Source organism: Anolis carolinensis, chromosome X (genome assembly GCF_035594765.1).
Source record: "Anolis carolinensis isolate JA03-04 chromosome X, rAnoCar3.1.pri, whole genome shotgun sequence".
Lineage (NCBI taxonomy): Eukaryota > Metazoa > Chordata > Lepidosauria > Squamata > Dactyloidae > Anolis > Anolis carolinensis.
The window spans coordinates 6,581,383-6,603,489 of record NC_085847.1 but is presented as its reverse complement, the minus strand read 5'-3'; the positions used below and the strand labels follow the sequence as shown (position 1 = coordinate 6,603,489).

Here is a 22,107-nt window from a genome sequence, read left to right as displayed (position 1 = left end):
GTCACCTGTTTTTTCCCTGCGGCATGAAACAGCACAGCCGGAGGCTAATATTAATGCTAGACCCCACAATGTTAAATTATTGTAAATGTTAATCATTATTTACCCAACCAGCAATGCTGTCAATGTGTCTATTTTATTTAGATTCAGTCCTTAGTGATATTTAGACTATAATATCTGATTATTCCTATGAGCCAGAAGGTATTTAAATTCCTGCATAGGAACTGTGTAGTCTTGAGCAAGGGTGAAAAAAATGAGGAATATTTAAATAATTTGCATTAAACAATGCCAAATGAGATGGTCCTATAGATCAGCTGGGCTGTGTACAGGAGTTACTATAGTGATTGAGTATTCCCAACCATTTTATTAGGAAACGGAACCAACACTTCTTTTTTGAAAGAAAATACATTCAGTCTTTTTTTTTTTTTTGCTATTTTTTTATGGCCACAACAAAACCACAAATTGGTACAGAGGAGTACCTGTCCATTAAACAAAAGGCTTAAAGAACCAAAGTGTGTTCCCTGGGGAAGGCTGAAGACGTCAGTCTATTTGGAATTAGCGTGTTCGTCCCGTCACCAAACGCATCTTCGGGTGGAACAGTCCCATTATCTAACCGGACTTGAACAGGAGGATGGCAACTTGACCCAGGTAGAAGTAGATGAAGTGTTTGGTCTCGTGAGTCACATAGCTGCCAAAGTTTCTCCCCACAATGCAGTGCCAAGTTGGGTTGTACTTCTTGTCAAACTCCTGCAAGAGAGACCGACCACTCAAGAGCTTAGCATCACAGAGCTTAACTGAAGCTAAATAAGCTGGGGGTGAAAAAGACTCTTTTGGGAGAAAGATGCTCAAGATCTGCAAGGATCTTTGAATTACTGTATTTTTACTCTGCCCTATCTCAACCCCGAAGGGGATTCAGAGCAGCTTCCAAATTGGCAATAATCAAATGCCACATAAGGCAAACAAAATAAAAGATTGTGCGTTAAATCATGAAAATCGTAACACACAAACACATTACACATAGATGTTCCAAACAAACTCAACAAAGCCAAGGGTAGAAAAACGCTACAATAGTCTTCTCCAGAAATCTAAATCAGTAGATGATTCAAATTGATATATTTTGAAGACTAAAGTGAAGGGATTGAGGTTTTCAAGCAGTAAACGTTCTTCTCTGAATCCCTTTTGAGTTAGAACATCATTTGAAATAAGGGCAATTGGTTTCCCCCGATGGGGATAAGGTCATTTGTGCTTCTCCTGCCTCCGCATCCTTAAGGAACAAGCCCCTCTGTTCTGACAGTGTGGGCTGGTACACTTCAGGCTGCCAAGTGCAGACGGCTCCAGATGCTTGTCAGCCTTATTATTGCAGCCCACCCACAGTGAGCAAGCAGCAGGAAAAGAGGGGCCTGCCCCCCCCCCCTTAGTGGGGGCTGTCTCCTCGGCCTGTAGCCGCAAAAGGCTATCCATTGTTCCCTCACAGTTCTCTCTCTTGCCCTCAAGATTCTAAACCATCACCCGCAGGCAACAATGGCTCAGCCTTACCTTCTTGATGTGGGCAGCGATATCCTTCTCGATGTTGTACTTCTCCAAGGCCTGGGTGGCACACTCCACCGAGTCCTGCTGCATCTCCTCAGACATATCCGCATTCTTGATCACGGCCTTGCGGTCACTCATGGTTACCTGTGAGGGGCCCAAAAGTTACACACAGCCAACCAAGTAGCTCCCTGCATTTCAAGACCATCATCATCCACCCCCAAAAGGACCCTGAACGACCCTCCAAAAGTGGCTCTAGGCCATGCCCTTCGGGGCGCCCCGTTTGAAACGCAGGCAGCAAACCTCATTTTGCCATTTTCATCCTGCATTTCAGGACTTGTCTCCTCCAGTTGCTTGATTCTTTTCCAGTTTCAGAATGTAATGTGAACACCCCGAAAGGCCATCCAATCCAACCCCCTTCCTATCATGCCCAATGTAAAGCTCCCAATGGTTAGAAAACTTGCACTTTCCCACAACCCTATTTTATTCTCGTCTGTGTTTAAACATCTCTACTATTTTTGAATAAATATATTTTTAAAAGTTATTGTGTTTTCTCTGTGATAGGAAATATAATAATAATGGCAATATTTTGGCACATATTCCTTATGATGATAACTGGTTTTTTATCCTCATGGCTTGAGAATAACAAAAATCAAAATATTATTACGATTATTATTAATAATAAAACAGAATTACAACTCATAATAATAGCTAACATAATATAAATTGCCCCAAATGCCTCACTACCGACCCCTTCCTAACATCATTTTAACTTTAGAATATTATAACAATGAGGTCTCTGTGGAAAAAATGGTAATAATAATACTAATAACAATAATAAGAAACATTCTTATCCTTATCTTATTGGCTGCCCACCTTTCCTCATGGCTAGAGGCGTGGTAATAACAGCCAAAATATAATAATAATTAATAATAGTGAAATGCTAATTACAACAATTGCCAATATTAATCATTGCTCCAACCAATCCCTTCCTAACATCATTTGTAACTGTATGATATTATAATAATGATGTCTCTATGAAAAAAACAACAATAATAATAAAATGATTATTATTCTTTTATCCTCATGGCTTGAGAATAACAAAAATCAAGATATAATAACCATAACCATGATTAATAATAAAAATATAATTATTCATAACAATAGCTAATGTAATATGAATTAATGTAATATGAATGTAATTGCCCCAAATGCCTCCCAACTGACCCATTCCTAACATCATTTTTAACTTTAGAATATTATAATAATGTCTCTGTGGAAGAAATAATCGTAGTGGTAGTAATAATAATAATAATATGATTATCCTTTTATCCTAAAGGCTTGAGAATAACAAAAATCAAAATATGATTACCATAGTTTATTATTTTTTGTGTTAGATGCGAATTGAGGATACAGTTATAATGTATTAAAAAACCACCAAGTTTAAAAACCACATAGTTAATAATAGTGAAATACTAATCATAATAGTAGCTAAAATAATGCCTCCCAACCGACCCCTTCTTAGCATCATTTTTAACTTTAGAATATTATAATCTAATAATATATTATTCTTAACATAACAATAATGTCTCTTTGGAATAAATAATAGTAATAATAAGACACATATCCATATCTTATGGGTTGCCCGCTTTTCCTCAGCGGGAGGCGTGGTAATAATGACCAAATAATAATAATAATAATAATGAAATATTAATCACAATCATGGCTACTATGAATCTGATTGCTCCAACCGACCCCTTCCCAACCTCATTTGTAACTTTAGGATCTTTTTATGCCTTTCTTTCGAGGCCTTTTGAAACCCCTTCGATATTAAGGGGGAGTTGAAATGGCCTTTGAGGGAAGTCTCTCTGAGGAAAGCAGCAAATGAAGAGCCAAAGGCGCGTTCTGCCTGAGAAGAAGAACCGCTCCGCGCCTTTGGCTCATGGCTGAAAGGCTCCCTTGGCCTTCCCCGGGCCTTCTTCTCACCGTCTGCCGCTGGGCTGCTTCCGAGGACGGCGGGAAGGGACTCTGACGGAGCGGGCGACACCGCTGGCCCTTCGCTGGACCCCAACGCCCTCGCTGGCCTTTCTCGCCGCGCGCGCGCTCACTCGACACAATCGCCCGCCTCGCCCTCAGTGCCGCCCCTCGCCCTTCCTCTCCGTCATTGGCTACGACAACAATACGCCTCGGCGCTCATTGGCTGGCCCGCCTCCGCCTCCCGGAGAGTTTTATTGTTGCATTTTGTTGCGGGCCGGCATGCACCGCGCTGGCGTCCGTTGCCCCGGCGACGGCGTGGGCGAGACATCCCCGCCTCGCTCCTTCTCAGCAGCACCAGGCCTCCGACTCCCAGAAGCCCCAGCTATTTCCCTCAAGTGTCGGGGATTCTGGGAGTTGGAGGCCCAAACAGCTGGTTGAAAAGGCCCCCAAGTCTATCCACACTGCAGAATGCATCATCTAATTATTAATTTCATATCAAAAGCATTCCATCAAGCAATCAATAAGTCTAAAACGCCTCCAAAGGAGAGAGATGAATGGAATCATAAAGTGGGAAGAGACCCCATGGGCCATCTAGTCCAACCCCCCGCCATGCTGGAAAAGCACTATCAAAGCACTCCTGACAGATGGCCGCCCAGCCTCTGTTTAAAGACCTCCAGAGAAGGAGATAGACCAGGCATGGGCAAACTTTGGCCCTCCAGGTGATTTGGACTTCTGGCTGGGATTTCTGGGAGTTGAAGTCCATGTCTGAGATAGATAGAGAACATCCTAGAGTTGGAAGAGGCCACATGGGCCATCTAGTCCAGCTCCCTTCTGCCCTGCAGGAAAAATACAATCAGAGCATCCCCGACAGATGGCCATCTAGCCTGTTTAAAGGCCTCCAGAGAAGGAGAATGATAGACAGAATCATAGAGACCCCAGGGGCCATTTAGTCCAATCGTCTGCCATGCTATATTGATATATTTCTTGTTGTTTTGATTATTGTTTTCTCGACGTAAACCTAAGAGGCATAACCCTGGGCTTTTTAATTTTATTATGTAGCATTTTATTTGTCTCCTTAGCTACCATATCCCAAAATGCCTGTAAGGTCTCACTGGTCCACCACATATCAGAGAATGTCTCTTTCTATTTCCTACACCTCCAGCAAATACCTTGTTGGGATTTATCTCATTTTGCCAATGTTGCTTCTAGCCCTAGTCTCCAGGGCAGCTGAAAACAAGCCTCTCCCTCTTCCTTATGACATCCTTTCCCATATTTATACATAGCTCTCAACCTTTTCTTCTGCAGGCTAAACAGGCCCAGCTCTTTCAGCCGCTCCTCAGAGGGATTCTTCTTGGTCTCTAGACCTTGGATCCTTTCAGTCGCCCCTCTTCCTCTGGATATTTTCCAGCTTAGAGTCAATCTCTCTTTTGAACTGTGGGGCCCACTTTAAATCTGTAAATGGAGACAGCCAAAGACCTCACAAAACTACAACTCCCAATAAGTCCATGCCATTGAGACGCATCTGTTAAAAGTGGTATCAAACTCTCTTCATTCCAGTGTCAGCAAAACCCAATCCTACAGGTTAGCTCCACTGTACAAACTATGCATGGTTGTCGCTGTTTACAAGCATTTTTTAATAATAATAATAATAAATGTAATAATATAACACAGTGTAATTGCATTGAACTGCATGGTTTGGTCGGTGTAGATTGATACAATCCTGTTTCAATGCATTGAACTGCATGGTATAGTGTAAGTCTCTTGAAGTGCAGGCTGCAGTTTCCAACCTAGCCCTGTGGGAAATGCGTGGCTGCCTGTGTGCTAACCCTCCAGGGCGCCTGCGCGACCGCAGTCCTGGGCGCATGCGCGCGGGCCGAGGGGGCGCTCTCTCTCCCTCCCCTTCCGCGCGAGGGGTGTGTGCAGATGTGGTTCATTCCGGCCGGCGGCGCGCGGCGAGCGGCTCTCCCTCCTCCTCCCCTTTAAGGGCCTTCCTTCGCCTTGGATTTTTTGCCCTCCGTCCGTCCGGCTCTGAGGAGGCCGTTGAGGCGTCTGGGCCGCGGGGGTGATTCGGGGCCGGCGTTGGGAAGGCAGCGAGGATGTCCGGAGGCTGGGGCCGGGAGATGATGGACTACGGAGGCGGGGGAGGAGGCCCCGGGGGCTCCGGCGGAGGCCGCGGCGGAGGCGGGATGGGCACCGGCGACGGGCGCATTTACGTGGGGAACCTTCCGGCCAACGTGCGCGAGAAGGACCTGGAGGAGCTCTTCTACAAGTACGGACGCATCCGGGACATCGAGCTCAAGAGCAAGCGCGGCCTAGTGCCCTTCGCCTTCGTGCGCTTCGAGGACCCGCGGTGCGTGAGGGGAGGGGGAAGGGGGAAGGGGAGCGGGGCACGGGGTCTCCGGCACGCCCGCGCAGGGGTTCTCCTCAGGCTCCAGGCTCTGGAGTAGGCCTCGCCGCCCTTTCCCGCCCTTTTTCCTGAGGGGCCTCGGCTAGGCCCAGGCGCGCCCAGCGGGGTTCGGCTCCATTGCCTCACCGTTTCCCGCCCTGGGAGTGGACTTTCAGGCTCTCCCTGGGGCGGAAGCGAGCGGGAAGTCGTCCCTTAACGTCATGCAGTCGGAAAGGGCATTGTAGGGTCAGTGTGGACTCAGGGAATGCACATGACTGCATCAGATGAGTCCATATTGACCCTATAATGCATGTAACTCCATCAGATGAGTCCATATTGACCCTATAATGCATGTAACTCCATCAGATGAGTCCATATTGACCCTATAATGCATGTAACTCCATCAGATGAGTCCATATTGACCCTATAATGCATGTAACTCCATCAGATGAGTCCATATTGACCCTATAATGCATGTAACTGTAGCAGATGAATCTATATCGACCCTATAATGCACGGAACTGCTTCAGACGAGTCTATATTGACCCTATGATGCATGTAACTGCATCAGACAATATATCGACCCTATAATGCATGTAACTGCATTAGATGAGGTTGTGTTGACCCTATAATGCACATAACTGCATCATATGGCAATGTACATGGGGCCTGAGTGTTGGTTTGTGTTTGGAGCTCCAAGACGATTTGCCTGAGGTAAGGAGGGCGGTATCTGCACTGTGGAATTAATCTTGTTAGATCCCACTTCAGCTGCCATCTTGGACTGCATTCTTCTGGGTGCATAATGGATGCCGTTTGACCCCACTCTTATCCGCCATGGCTCAATGCTATGGATTCTTGGGAGTTGCAGCTTGATGAGGCCCCAGTACTCTTGGGCAGAGGAGGCCTTGTAAAACTGCAACTCCTAGGGTTACGTAGCATGGAACCACAGCAGTGGAAGTGGAGTCCGGCTGCATTAATGTGAAGGCAGTGTGACTCTATTGTAGTTGTGGCTCAAGTCTTTAGAATCCCGGAAGTTGCCATTTTACAGGACTTTTCCTGTCAGAGTGCTGGAGCCTCGCCAAACTACAACTCCCAGGATAGCATAACAGTGAGCCTTGGCCATTTCAGCAGGGCCAAACAGCATTCATTCTGCAGGGTAGAAGGTGACTCTTCGCCATGGCTTCCAGTGGTTCCTGGCAAACCAAAGTTGGTAGTGGATTGCAACCATCTTTGGATGCTTTGAAAGGCTAATATGGTTTGTTGGCCAGAGCTTGTATGTGTGCCCAATGAAGTTGAACGTCCCAACACAAGCCATCTTGGCTTTGGGTTCATTGTCACTCATCCTGTGCCACGTGCAGATTGTTTGGTTAGAGTTGTGTGCCTCCAGGGTGACGTAATGATGACTCGATTCTAGATTTGCTTGGCCAGATTTTGCCAAAGGAGGTTTGGCCCTTCTTTCCTCCCGCTGAGGCTGAGAGAGTGGGACTTCCCCTGGGTCACCCAGTAGCTATCCAAGGCAAAACTGGTTCAAATCCTGTGCTCCAGAAATCCCAGCCCAGCATTCAAAGCTCACAGCAAGCTGCTTTCAATATTAAATAGGATCCCACAGATTTCTGCCTCTAGGAGCTTTCAGGGGGAGCAATAATAGCTTCCACTCAACTTGAGCATAGTTTTATCAGAATAAGCGGAAGGACCTGCAAAAGGCTTCCCAGGAAAACTTCTGGCTTTCTTCATCTGCATATGCAACCAAAGCGTGCCCTTTGTATTTATCACTTTGAATTCTGTATATATTGCTCCTCATCACGTAATATCCTGAGGCTTTGTACAACATCAATAATAACAGATTATTTGAAAGCTTAAGGTAGTGCCATAAAACAATACAGGCACATAACAGAAGAACACGAGAGTTTAATGGAGAACATGCCTATGCCTGCATAAAAAGCTTGCAGTTGAAGAGACTATCATTGGGCACAAAGTATATCTTTTTAGGATGGGCATTTCAGAACTAGGAACCTCCTCTCTTTCCTCAATATGTCAATTCTTAACTGAGCACCATGATTGTTAATGTTTATAACAATATTTATATTGTAAACATGTTTACCATTTTTCCATTATAATTGTTCTTTAAAAAATTACACCCTAAAGAGCACCAGTCATTTAAACGAGAAATGCAGCCCTTTGCTGTAATCCTGCAGAACCTTCAACACACTTCTTACAAGGCCGTCGTTATTATTCCTATATTCAAAACATGGATGCAGGGGAGCCAAAAGGGTTTGGCTTGCCTATGGCCCTTTCGTGAATTTATGGAAGAGGCAAGGTTTGGAAGCAGCTCGGTGGTTTTCCCATTGTCTTAACTCAAGCGTTTCAAAGGGCCCTGTGTACTTTTTAAGGATTGTTGCCAAAAACATAAAAATGTTTGTGTCTTTTGGCAATGTGTGTGTGTGTGGGGGGAGTGTTGAAATTCTTTGATCTCTGTTCAAAACATGGCTCTTGTTTGGGTGATTTCAAAATTCACTATTTTAGATGCTCTCAAGATGACACTTCTTTTGAAATGGAATTTTGGAGATCGTTCAAACCTTGCCACAAATGGAGTGGCAAGCCTGTTTGGCAGGGTTCGGCTCCCCACCCCAAAATGGTGCCTTTCCGTGTGTGGTGTGTGTGGAAAAGGTGGGCTGGAATTCCATGAAACCTGGACTTGGAAAAACAAAAAATATCAGTGCTTTGTATTGACCTCCTTCCTCACCTTTAAATTGCCTTTGTTGCGAGAGGAGATAATCCTTTTTTTTGTGGGGGGTTTGTGCTGTATCTGTAGAACAACATGGTTATGATGGCTGCATTACTAATTTCCCAGCTTGCCAGCAAATCCCTCACTCTGTGCCTTTACAGACTTGAGCCTGGAAGGCACTTGGCTCCTGCGGTCTGCTCTGTGTCATAGCGACTGTCTTTTTTCTCCAGAGCATTTATCATCTCATTTGATATTTTGCTTGTACCTGCATTTTCTTTTCCTTCCCCAGCATTTCTGCCTCTCTCTCTTGCCTGCCTTTTTCCTAGGTGCAAGAGCTGCTGAGAATTGATATCTGAGCTAGACCTTTGTATAAGAAAATGCAGTCGTTGCTGCAAATTTGTTAGCTTGGAGCAAGATGCTGTTGACTCCTTGTTATCACAAGAACGCAATCTTAGAATGCATTTATGGCTTATTTACAGTTGCACAGGGAATTCACTGTGCAGGGTCTACAATGACACAGGTGTGCATCAGTCTTGTGAGGTACCTTTATGGTATTTAGCTCGTGCCACTACCAAAAAAAAAAAAAAAAAGACAACTCTTGGGGAAACAGCATGATATTAAACATCTATTCAAGGAAATATTACCGCATAGATGGAGAAATGGCCCATCTTTCCTCAACTTCTCTCAGTATTGGACAGAAAAAGTGCCCCTTCTTTTTCCTCCTGAGTCTTGAAAACGTTCCTGGTATGATCCAGGTGGAGGTTCACACTGGCCATAGGTCTCCTGCCTCTCATGTATATGTCTAATCGACTGTAAAATGTGCGCCATTCTGATTTCAGTATATACTATGCTGATTCCAACCTTTTGGGATACCAGATAACTTTCTTCAGATACCGAGGTTTAAGCAATGCTTACCTCAAAACAGTTATTTGCTGAATACCATACAACCTGTTGGACTGACGTCAGGAGCAGGACATATTGTGAGATAAATTATGTTTGGTTACAAGCAAGCCAATTGCTGTATTTAGAGAACATTGTTAAATAAAATTGGATCCTTGTTATTTTGTACAACAGGCTCATAGAACTGGAACGGCTTGTGGACTATAGTAAACCTCACTCCTTGATGTCCAGAGCATCCCCAACAAATGGACTTTTGATATTTGCATACTATATGGCAGAAATGGACATAGTAATCCAGATGAGCTCTGGCTGAGTACAGAACAAAGTCAAATTGTTGCTTCTGTGGAGTTGGAAATGTGGCTCTGTTGATGAATACTAAAATAGTAGTCGCTCTTCTTTGGAGCCGCATCACATTGCAAGACCCATCTTCAGTTGTAACCGACTACCAGTGCAAAATCCCAAAGTATCTTCCATCCTATAACTTCTCTTGTCTTTGCTGTATTTTATTTTTTAAAACCTTTTTATTAGTACACTCCTTTGGAATTTTATTTTTGTCTTCTGAGCTGTGTGTTACCTGTAACTTGGTTAAATATTCCTTATATTCTTTTGGAAGGTAACATATGAAGTGAATGATTGCTCCACTAAGGATATAAGCTGGCTTTTTAATTTTAATTATTTTGAGTAGCTTGTTCTGGGCAGTTGGCATTGGCCTTTTTAGATAGCTGATATAATAGTGCTCCGGGAACTAACCTCTGTTAGTTTGGTTGCTATCTTCTTGATTGTGCTGCAGAGAGAGAACCAAGTCAACACCGTAATTGGTGCTTGGAAAATAAAAAAAAATCCCTGATGCTTTTTTTCCATGTCAAGAGCAAAGTGGGCAACTGCTATGACCCACAGACACTTGTTGCTACTAAGCATGACATTTCTGAATCCCTTTGTGCACATTACTTTGCCTTGATGTTGAATAATGTGTGGAGTTCATTTTTTTCATGCTGTGATCGAAAGAGAGGACCATCTTGGTTTCCCAGAAAGTATCTAGTCCTTAAGGTGTGCTCATTGCCAAGTACTGATACCTGTCGACTTGGAAACTGGATATCTCTTGCCCATGGAGGCCTACATCTCAATATTTCTATAGTTGGAACTGCCACAGTTCTAGTACCTTTCATGTTCTCTAACAGTGGCTGAGCAGTGCTAAATACAGACCTATATTATTTGTTCACAGAGATGCGGAGGATGCAGTTTATGGGAGGAATGGTTACGATTATGGCCAGTGCCGCCTGCGTGTTGAGTTCCCCAAGCCTTCCCGAGGCCGGGGTGGTTTTGGTGGGGGGCCTCGGGGGAGGAATGGCCCTCCGTCACGGCGCTCCGAATTCCGAGTCCTGGTTTCAGGTATGTTCCTTCTCTACTTCATACTAGGAGTTTTTTCAGAGCTGCAAGAGGACAAGACCACTTTCTGGTTTTATACATGGAGGAAGCCTCTTTGCTTGGGAAATTCATCTTGATGAAGGAATGGTGAGCCAAAATGTCTCTGCCTGTAGACAGGTGTGCATCATGGACGTGGAAGTGGGCAAATCTGTGGGTGGGTAAAGGGAAGGACGAAGAACCTTGTAGTATGCTGGGACATCACACAGCTAAAGTAACTTTAAAGGAATGGATGCGGTGGGACAAAACTGAGTCTCTTAAGGGCCGGTGATGCAGTAGCTGTACTACACTTATGAGAGAAAACTAACCTGAATTAGAGCCTTGAATTGATAGCCTTGTGGATTCCTGAAAGCAACTTTGGCCTATCTGGAACAGGAATCTGGTTAGTAAGTTGGGAGAGACAGGTGGAAAATCCCCTCACTGGAGAGAACTGGAAGTATTTTGCCATGGAGATCAAATCTCTGGAGAAAATTCAGCATTCCCTGGCCAGACTTATGGAATGGTCCACTTAAACCCTGTGTATTTCCACACGCTTCTTAAGTAAAACCCAGTGAACTAAATGTGCTTCTCTGCATGCTGACGTGGCTAGCAATAGGAGTGTTCACTGTGAGGAAGCCACTGAATTGCAATCTCTTCCGCTTTACAACAGGACCTGAAAAAAAAAAGTTGAACCCTGGGTGTACATCTCCCACCCAGAAGCCTAGGAGGGCAGGGAGGATGTCTGGAGAAACCCCTTGACTTTGGGCATGAATTTTGAGAACTTGCCTTGCTATAAAGTATTGCGAAGCATTCTTCAAAACTGCCAGGAGCATACTAGTCTCCAGGACATGATGTGGAACAGGGGAACCACTCACCTTTGTCTGTTCTTAGTGACCATGCTGATAGTTTACACCCAGGTCTCCTTGCTCCACAACCCAAGGATGACCTGTTGGAATCTAAGGACCCAGACTCATACTGTTAGAAGGGGACTATCATTCTTGGATGGGCATCTGATCCCGAATAACTTAAGTCATACGTGGAGTACAGTCTGTCCAGTCAGAGCTAGGGGTGATAAGTGTACATTGGACCAACAGGAGGATTCCTCTGCATTGCCCAGCACTCTCCATCCTAGAGCTGCCCAGGGGACTGCCTTGAGGACATGGAGGGCTCACCCGCTCTGGAATGGAAGTTAACTGCTATTCTTTGGATCCCTCTGTTCTTATTGTAGCACTGAGTGTCTGGAATAAGCAGGAAGTCCGTGAAAGTGTGGCACCTTGGACACCCAGGAGGGACCCTCCCTGGCACAGTCTAAGCAGCTAGTGTCACCTCTTTACACCGTCTCTTCTGTTTTTTGTTCTCACTGCTCAGGGCTTCCTCCATCAGGCAGCTGGCAGGACCTGAAAGATCACATGCGCGAAGCTGGTGATGTATGTTATGCCGATGTACAGAAAGATGGCATGGGGGTGGTTGAGTTTCTCCGCAAGGAAGACATGGAATACGCACTGCGTAAACTGGATGACACCAAATTCCGCTCTCATGAGGTGGGTCCCTGCCTGTGGGTGAAGAGCATTTGTGTGGGCCCGTCATGGAGGAACATGCCATAACCCGTCCTGTTGTGATGCTCCCAAGAGGCTCCAGGGCACGATCTAGCGATTGTGTTGGAATTGGTGGCCAACGGTAATCCCTTTAGCCTGTTGGGAATCCCATGTGAGAGCTGCCAACGCTTTGGGAAACCTGCCCCACGATGGCACGGTTTGAGCCTTGACAGCCAAGATCAGGTGTCATGTTTTCCTTCTTAAGATTACATGGAAAAGGAGCACTTGTCTCTGATTTCTGGATAAGTTGAGCAGCCTTGCTTTCCTATTTTCCCTTTGACAGCCAGAAACGGCTACTGGCTGTCTGTCTCAATGAGGCTAGCTCACTTTGACTTGTCAGCCAGGGCCTATATCAGCCAACTACAGCCTTGTTGACCAAAGGAGCCGATGAGTCTTAACCATGGCTGCCAGATAGCAGTCTTCCCCCTCTGTGCATGGAACCCCAACCTTGGGGCACTGCTGTCTCACTTGAAACCACCTTCTTTCAGTGGCTGGCATGAGCTGCTGCAGCCACCCCTTCTGTCACAGCTGGATGCTGCTTGCTGTGGGATTTTGCCTCCAGAATCTTCTGAGATACCATTAAATTCAGATGAGCTGGTGAGAGAATTCACCAAGGCATCTCCCACCTATGTTGAAGGACTGCACTAGCTTCCATCTCTTGCCCTCTGGCAGTCAAAAGTTGGAAACTGACCTCTTCACCCTCCTCTTAGTTTCCTGGGCTCGGGTAGCCTTCCTAGTAGCCTGCACCGTAGTAGCCGTTTTGTGCCATGCCCTTCCTCTAGGCCTCAAGGGGCCAAGGCCTCGGGAGAAGGATCCGTACTGCCTGTGTGTGGAAACTTCAACCTTGAGCCACTTGGGTTACTACTGAGCTCCATTTGGGGCATTCATTCATTCATAACCTTGACCCTGGGAAGTCATGCCAACACTTGGGTTTTCTCTTTTTTAAATTCCAGGGTGAGACGTCCTATATCAGAGTTTGTCCCGAACGAAGCATCAGCTATGGCTACTCGCGCTCCCGTTCTGGTTCGAGGAGTCGCGATTCTCCCTACCAAAGCAGGGGATCGCCACGCTACTCTTCTCCCTTCAGGCCCTTCTGAGTTACCCAACAGAGACTTCTTCAAATGTGAACTGAGCTCTTTATTTCCGCTCAGAGTTTACATTCCAAAATGGATGGATATAGTCTTTCATAGGAAGCCTTGTTTTTTCTCCCTTTCTATTCAAATCTTTTTTTTATGACTTAACCGTTTTTACTAGGGAAGTATTGGTAATGGATCCTATCAACCATTGCCACTTTACACTTTTGGTTTGGAAAATGTACATTGTTTTTTGTTTCTCCTTCTGAATGCTGGGAGGTGAGCTTGACAGCTAGTGCGCAGGTGTGGCTTGTCTGCAGGAAGATGCTTTCAAACAGTGGGGAACCTGTATGGCTCAACCTGTGTTGGTGTCCTGAAATATGCTTCAATGTTTCTGTAACTCAGATGTGTTTGGGGGGTGTCTTTCTGTGTAGCGATTGGGAGCCTGGTGTGAACAGCTGGACCTGGATTTTAAACTGCTTATTATTACTGGGGGAAGAAGTCTTTTAACCTTTTGTGTGACAGTCGTGGTGGAAGCACAGAAGAAATTTTAACTCCTAAAAGCCCCATGCAATTCTTCAACAACAGTCTGTGTCCATCATTTCATGAGCAAATGCCCATGAAAGGTTTGAATGGTAACGGAAGGAACTGCCGAGGAAGGACTGGCAGAAATTGGTGGCGGCCTTCTGTGTCTCTCAAAATGTGTCCTCTAGAAACATTGGCTCAAGTTCTGCTTCAGTTCTCCACCGCTTGAAACATCCGTTTGGCCTTATAGTGGATTTGTAAACTGACATCCCAGACATGAAGGGGGTTGCTGAGACTTTCTTAACAACCTGGTTGCATACCATAGTCCCAATGGAGCACCGTACAAGAATTGGCTTTGGCTTTGAATATGGGCATGGCTGCAGGGACATGACCTCATTGAAGACACAGACGACGACTGACAGGCTAAAGTGCATGTTTGTGTTGAGCAGTTCAGCTAGTGTTGTGTTGGAAGTGTAGTCCTAAGAATGTGAACTCTTTCGTTTGTTCCCAAGCGTTGCCCTCAATATCCAATAAAATCTCTACCATACATTTTGCGAGCTTGATAGTAGGTTTATGTCGGGGGGCCAGAATCCTGTTGGTGACTTTTGCTGGTAGAAACCCCAGTTAGGCCCCGGTAAAGACTGTGAGGGGCATGCTATGGCTTTTACTGTATAGCCAAGGACCAAAGAGTAGTCTCAAGCCAACAGCGTAGCTACTCTGGTGGCCAAATAGCATCATAGCCACAAATATACATGTTTTTCTTCCAGATCTCAGCTAGGCTGAAAGCTTCCCTCCAGTCTGTCAGGCCAAGGAAGGGCAGTCTCCAACGCACAGACGTCTTCCGCAGCCCATTCCACAAGAACTCCTTAGAAAAAGAGCCCACCGCCACTTTTCAATCACAGAAGGTCGGAAGCAGTTTCCTCCCGCCCCAGTTGCTGTCTTTCTCTGCTGAAGTGGGTGAGACAGGCAGTGGGTCAGATCAGAACAGAAACCAATCAATTCTGTTCTCCAATGGCCTTCCGTCCAAGCTAGCGTTGCCTGGCGTTTATTCCTAAGGGGCAAAAGTCTTCCAGCATTATTGGATCTTCCTTTTTAAAAGGCCAACACTATTTTTGCCTTGATCCCTGATTTGGGGGCTCCCAGTTAGGAGTAAGCCATCATTCCAAATGCCTTTTTTAAAAAAGTCATTTGAGGGAATCCATCCGAACCTTGCGTCTCCTTGAGCAGAGATTTTTTTAAATTACTTATGTTCACAAAGGGCCGTTCTGGCAAATAAAAGGCTACAGCATTTGTGGGATCAGAGCTGGCATTCGAGGAGTCCTAGATATGTTTATAAAAGGTTCTTTCTAGAAGAAATTTGAAAGTGATATGTAATATTAGGAGGGACTTCAATGGAATTATGGATAGAAAACCATGGGCAGGGCCTAGGTAGTCAAGAGGGCTACATCCCATCAAGAAAGGCACCTGCTGTGAGGATCAAACATCTGATAATAAGCGTTTATCCAAAGGTGCATCACCTTTTATTTTAATCTCATTTTAACTGAAGGAAGGAGTGGGTCAAGGTTACTACAGTAGTAGTATGCCTTGAGATGAAATATCCCCCAACCCGCTCCTCACTTTAGGCGTTTCCTAGCCACCAACAGGATTCTGCCCATTGTGTTTTAGTGTGTACCCAAAAGCTGTTTGCTCTTTCCTGTTAAGGTTGCAAACGTATGGATGCAAGCGTTATTGATGTCAGTGGGACTTCTGTGCAAATGTACACATTGGACCAGGCTGCATGTGTTGTACCTAAAGTTTAATAAAATGGAGGAAATGGCTTTCAATTTCACAAAGTGTTTCCTATATACGTTTCTACAGCAGAGTGCTACTGACCTTCCTATTCTGAAATAGATTGCCTATTCAAACTGTTGAAATACAGATTGTTTAGTAAACAGCAGCTCTATAGTTTTTATACAGAGCTGACCGAGCATTGATAATTCACTTTTAACAGTTTTTCCCCAGTTACTTTGCGATTCCTTGTCTTTGTGGTATTTTGACATGGAGTGTTTCTGTTTGTGTATTAAAAAATATTGGCTTCTTTTAACGTATGTTGCTCTTTCAGACACTGATCAATGCATCCCGTTCCTTGAAAGCTATGACAGCTTGTTTTTATACACACACACCAAACTTGAATGCAGGGGAAATACGACCATATTTTAAGATATAACGCACTCCCAGTTTTTATGTGAGAGCACTGATGACATTTCATACATTTTCAAACTTTCCCTAGTTTTAGAGGCTGACTGTTAGGCAGGAAAGACGGACCAGAGGACTTTAAAAGCATACAGCGTTACCAAAAGACTCCTCTACCAGCAGATGCCTTCAGAGGCTACTTCTCACAGTTACAGTAGAGTCTCACTTATCCAAAGTTCTGTATTATGCAAGGCAGTCTGCCTTTTAGCAGTCATTGTTTTTGTAGTAAATGTTGCAATGTTTTGGTGCTAAATTCGTAAATGCAGTAATTACTACATAACATTACTGTGTATTGAACTGCTTTTTCTGTCAATTTCTTGTAAAACATGATGTTTTGGTGCTTAATTTGTAAAATCATAATGTAATTTTATGTTTAATAGGCTTTTTTTCTTAATCCCTCCTTATTATCCAAGATTTTTGCTTATCCAATGTTCTGCCGGCCTGTTTATCTTGGATAAGTGAGACTCTACTGTAATTCATTTTATCTCCCCTTTTAAGTTACAAATTGAGATGGGATGTGACAAACAAAGTCTGTTCTTTATTTACACACATTTTTCGGAGCGTTCTTGCAGCTCTGTCCTCATTCCATGCTTCTAAAGTGGGCCCTCTTCCGAATATAGGGTGCTTTCCCCCCCCCTTTTCCTTTGGCCATAATCAAAGATTCCCTTTTAAGTATAGCCAGGCCCAACTTAAATGGGTAGAGATACACTTAATGCTAGACTAGATCTGACATTCTAAGCATATATCCCATACTCAAGAACAGTCATGTTAGAGAGATTGAATTCCCAGAAAAACTAACTGGCGGCAGTCCGGCCTAGATTTCTTCCTTCCATGGGAACGTGTCTCTGTCTTCCATCTTTGGTAAAGGAATGTTGCCTAATAGAAATGATAAAAGTGGCTGAGATTAAACCCCTTGTTTGCTTAAACGCTTGGAAAATATTTGGAACATTCCAGCAAGCTTTTAAAGCAGAATGATGTTACCTGGTGGGGCCACAAAATACTCTTCAACAGTTTGCTTGGCTTTCTTCAGTAATTCCTCGGCGCAGCTGCCTTCTGTGACACTGTCATCCTGGAGATACAGGCACCTGAGGCACAAAAGGTGGTCATGAGTTTCTGAAGAGGGAAAAAGCTCACCAGTGAAGGTTCGGGCACCTCGTTCTTACTTTCAAAGGCAAATGTCATGTAATTTGTGAAGACACACAATAGCTTTCCCTCCATGTTCTGTGTTGGTTAGTATAGGCCTCGTTCTAGTTTGGACTAACCATCCAGGGCAGGGGGATGCTTTTGAATCACAAAATATTATTTTCTGTCTACGCAAGAGCTGTACTCAACTCTGACTCATGGCGGCTGGATCATGAGGTTTCCTTGGCAAGAACAAGCCAGAAGGGCGTTGCTATGGGCTTCCTCTGAGGCTGAGAGAGTGTGACTTGCCCAGTAGGTTTCTTGATACAATGCAACCACAATGTCAAACTAATAGTGGCAGCACTGCTAGCGCAACCCTTTAAAGCAAGTGTATGTACAGTAGAGTCTCACTTATCCAGTGTTCTGGATTATCCAACGCACTCTGCCTTTTAGTAGTCAATGTTTTTGTAGTCAATGTTTTCAATACATTGTGATGTTTTGGTACTAAATTCGTAAATACAGTAATTACTATGTAGTATTACATAGAATCATAGAATAGTAGAGTTGGAAGAGACCTCATGGGCCATCCAGTCCAACCCCCTGCTAAGTAGCAGGAAATCGCTATTGAACTACTGCATATTGAACTACTTTTTCTGTCAAATTTGTTGTTAAACATGATGTTTTGGTGCTTAATTTGTAAAATCATAACTTAATTTGATGTTTAACAGGCGTTTCCTTAATCCCTCCTTATTCTCCAACATATTTGCTTATCCAGCGTTCTGCTGGCCTGTTTATGTTGGATAAGTGAGACTCTACTGTGTGTGTGTGTATTCTGGAACAATATATATGTATAGGGCCCTTTGTCCAGGGCGGAGAAGAAGCTTGTATTCCTTCAATGGACTACAAGGCAGCTTTTAAATATAACAAACCCTTGAGGCACTCTAATCAGGATGGGGCATAAATCTACAGAGAGGGCCTTAAGGACATTTCCTAGCTACCTGTCTTCCAGGACCGAATCCATTGGCTGGACCCCTTTGGTATCCACCACGTTCAGCTGCTCAGCAAACTCAATGGCTTTCTCCAAGCGCTGCACGCCTTCCTGGTCGCGGAAGTCCACCAGGGCCAGGCGCTCCAGGTGGTCCAGCAAGGCCAGAGTCACCCTTTGGGTCTGCAAGGAAGGGAGAGGGACACGGATTCAAGGCCTGCCAAGGAGATCAGGGACAGGCTCCAGCCTGGAAGGGCCCTCACAGAACACAGCCCCCTTCCACACAGCTGAATAGAAAAAACCTCCTTTGAACTGGAATATATGGCAGTGTGGACTCCGATAACCCAGCTCAAAGCAGAGATTGTGGGATTTCCTGCCTTGATCTTCTGGGTTCTATGGCTGCGTGGAAGGGCCCGCAGCGTGGCCTGCAACTCCAGCATTGCAATACAACTTCTTATTATATTTATTGATACCCTGTTTTATCTTCCCAAAGGGATTCAAAACGGCTTGACATAAAAGCCTTCGTATACAATTTAAAATATGCGAATGCTAAATGTTACTCTGATTATTTGCTTATTCATTGGAGATAATGATGATGAAAAAACCACCATTTACGCCTGGATCGAGAGTCAACCTTCAAAACCATCCCAAGCCTATGAAGTAGCCGTGCTAAAAAAGCAGCAGCAGCAGCAGCAGCACTCTGCACGCGCTCAGAGGCCCCCTGGCCAGGCAAGTGCTTACGCTTCCCGGCCGAGAAGGGAGCCACGGGCCAAAAGCGGCTCGGAAGAGCCAAGAGGCGCCCGGGACCCTCATGCTGTGCCCCTCGGGGAAGCTCCAGCGCCGCTTCCCGGCTGGATTTCCTGTTCCGGGGGCCAGGCCGGAAGTGACGGCCTTTGCCCGCGCCGCGGTCTTGGGAGGGGGGGGAGCCGCTCTTGCTGCTGCTGCTGCTGCTGCTCTCCCTCGCTTCCTTTTCTGCTCCGCCGCCATGAACAGCGTGGGCGAGGCTTGTACGGAGCTGAAGCGGGACTACGACCAGTGCTTCAACCGCTGGTTCGCCGAGAAGTTCCTGAAGGGCGAAGGCAGCGGAGGAGGAGGAGGCGGCGAGAGTGGCGGGGAGCCCTGCCTCCAGCTCTTCAAGCGCTACCAGCTCTGCGTCCAGGCAAGAGGGCCCCGGGGCATGTGCAGAGGGCGGGCGGGAGGGAGGGATATGCTGTTCCTGCTGCTTCCTAGGAGTCCTGTGCAGTTTTGAAGCCGAGGCTAGCTCGGCAACATCTCTCCGGAGGGTCCCAGAGTGCCCCCCTACCTAAAAGCATGGGGTTGGGCTGGATGAGTCCTAGGATTCGACCCCGTTCCAGTGGTGACACAGATGCACTCCCAAATTCTCTTGGAAGAGACCTGCAGGGCCATCTAGCCCAACCCCCTGTCTCACCCAGGAGAAGCACAGCCAAAGCACCCCCAAGAGATGGCCATCCAGCCTCTGTGTAAAGGCCTCCAGAGAAGGAGATCAGTCGAGAGAGAGAACCATAGAGTGGGCTCACCCAAAGGGCTCCATCTGCGCTGCTGGGGAGATTGCACTTCTTGATCCCAATGCCCTCTTGTCTTTTTTCTCCTCCCGCAGAAAGCGATCAAGGAGAAGGAGATTCCCATCGAAGGGCTGGAGTTCATGGGCCCCAGCAAAGGGAAGTCCGAAAGCTCTTCCTGACCGCTGGGGGGGGGGGGGGGCTGGAAAAGGATCTTTCAAGCGCTGGCAAACGGGCAAAGCCTTTCGGAGCAGATGACGAACTGAAACCCCAGGATTTGCCTCCCCTCGAATCCTGTCGTTGTATCTCCATTTTTACTGACACTTGGGGAAGGGTTTCCGATTTTCAACTGAATGTATTTTTAACCGCATAATCAGGGAGAGCTATAGGGATGACGTATGCTCGCTTTGATTTCTGGGAACTTTGCTGTCAAAGGACTGTCTGAGGGTCTGGTTGGTGACTGGATCAATCTGTTTTGGTGGACTGTCTCCGTCAATCTTCTCTGTCCCTCCCAAAACTCTCCAGAAAGGCCTCCCCTTCAGCTGCAGCAGGGTTTAAAAATGTAGCATCCAAGGAGAATTATGCTTCTGAAATTGATTGTATCCTTTCGGCATGATTATTTATTCATAATCTTCCCTCCTGTATGGGAAAGTTCTAGGTCCATACTTGACAAAAGAAATGTGCTTAGAACTTTTGTCCAGCTATCAGGATTGGCTAGTGAAAAACAAGGATAGGTGAACATGATTATATTTCTTGTCCCTTTAAGAATGACAAAGAGCAGTGGGTACCATTCCACTTCTGCACCTCATGCATCAGTAAGCAGAGGGCACAAATGAGGGGCCTATAGGTGTCAATCCAGATTCATAGCTGGTTTAAATGAGCCAGCTTCATTTTAACAGCCTGCCTCCATATCATAAAAGGAAATCTGGGAGGGAAGGCAAGTGGGTTGCTATCTTAAGATATAAATCTGAGGTGAGTGTTGTGATCTTCCATCTATTGGGCTGCAATGCCTATTAGTCCTAGCTGGTTTAACCAGAAGTGAAAAATGCTGCAGGTTGCAGTCCAATATCTAGATTATCTAGAATAACTCCTCATGATTTCTTCCCCAATCCAAGTGCTTGCCGTGCTCGTTGTGATGCCCTCTCGTGGTCCCAAGGAAGCGAAGCTCAAGCCACTCAAGGCTACAACTTGGGATGAGAGCTTTGCATGCGGCACTTTTTTGTCTTCTTGCCCACGGTCTCTCGCAAGAGGCAAAATCCTTGCATCTCTTTGCTTCCAGCCACGCCAGGCTTTTGTAGCAGGGGCTAGGTTTTAGTTCAGTGCTAATGATAACATGTTATCCCTCTCCTTCCCTTATCGAGGCATCCATCTGGGTGTGCTTGAGAGTCTAGAGGACCCTGTCCAGTCTGTTGGCTTGGACCTTGCCAGCAAATTCCATTCCAGGTTGGGAGGAATCACAGTAGTAGTGGAAAGCTGACATCTGGGAAGGGATGCTTACCAAACACATGTTCTGGAGTACTTTGATTCCTCCCCCCTCCCCCAAAGACCTGGGAAGTTGCTATTGGGAAACAAACCGCTCACCCAAGGCACCCTCCAAACTGGAAATGATCTTTCTGTTCTTCATAGAGAAGGAAAAAAGGCTCCCTGATTGTGGCTGCTGCTGTAGACATTTCTTGCCACAGAAAGTGCCTTATAGTCAAGCTGCTCTGTATGTCTGTGTCTGTGTTCTGCTATGGGCAATAATGGGACTTGAATTTGGCAAATAAAATGTAGAACTGCAGTATCTTGTTGTGGGCTGTACTTTTTTGGGGGGGGGGGGTATTACAATGAGGAGGGCAAAGATGTTTAACTTATGGACAAACCACAAGTTCATTCCCTGAGTTTGCAGCCTTCTTGGCAGGACTGTTTAGTAAGCATGTTCCCTTCATGTTGCCACATGGGCCAGGATTCATAAACAGCAACCTCAGAGAAAAATACAGCCCCTCCTGAAAAGCCGACAATCAAATAGCTGTATGCATTGATTGAAAAGGCATCTACCCACTCAGGCTTTGGGCTGTGGAGTTGGAAGCAATTCTAAGTGGAGTCAATAGAAATGTACCAACGTTTATAATACTAAACACCTAGTTTGCTGTGGATTTTCTT

At 45.6% G+C, this 22,107-nt stretch overlaps 3 protein-coding genes across 3 annotated transcripts; 2 read left to right on the top strand and 1 right to left on the bottom strand.

Annotated features, from left to right (window-relative positions):
• Positions 1–341: 341 nt before the first annotated feature.
• Positions 342–3,669, bottom strand: dynll1 (dynein light chain LC8-type 1). Its single transcript, XM_003225986.4, has 3 exons — positions 3,511–3,669; positions 1,534–1,671; positions 342–744 (listed from the first exon to the last, which is right to left on the bottom strand). Exons 2-3 carry the CDS (start codon positions 1,663–1,665, stop codon positions 607–609), a joined length of 270 nt encoding a protein of 89 aa, XP_003226034.1. The 5' UTR covers positions 1,666–1,671; positions 3,511–3,669; the 3' UTR covers positions 342–606.
• Positions 3,670–5,391: 1,722 nt separating this feature from the next.
• On the top strand, positions 5,392–16,189 carry srsf9 (serine and arginine rich splicing factor 9). Its single transcript, XM_003226006.4, has 4 exons — positions 5,392–5,851; positions 10,735–10,901; positions 12,282–12,454; positions 13,462–16,189. The coding sequence occupies exons 1-4, from the start codon at positions 5,598–5,600 to the stop codon at positions 13,603–13,605; spliced, it is 738 nt and encodes a 245-aa protein (XP_003226054.1). The 5' UTR covers positions 5,392–5,597; the 3' UTR covers positions 13,606–16,189.
• Positions 16,190–16,330: 141 nt separating this feature from the next.
• On the top strand, positions 16,331–21,745 carry triap1 (TP53 regulated inhibitor of apoptosis 1). The gene is made up of 2 exons (XM_003225985.3): positions 16,331–19,604; positions 20,064–21,745. Exons 1-2 carry the CDS (start codon positions 19,257–19,259, stop codon positions 20,145–20,147), a joined length of 432 nt encoding a protein of 143 aa, XP_003226033.2. The 5' UTR covers positions 16,331–19,256; the 3' UTR covers positions 20,148–21,745.
• Positions 21,746–22,107: the final 362 nt, after the last annotated feature.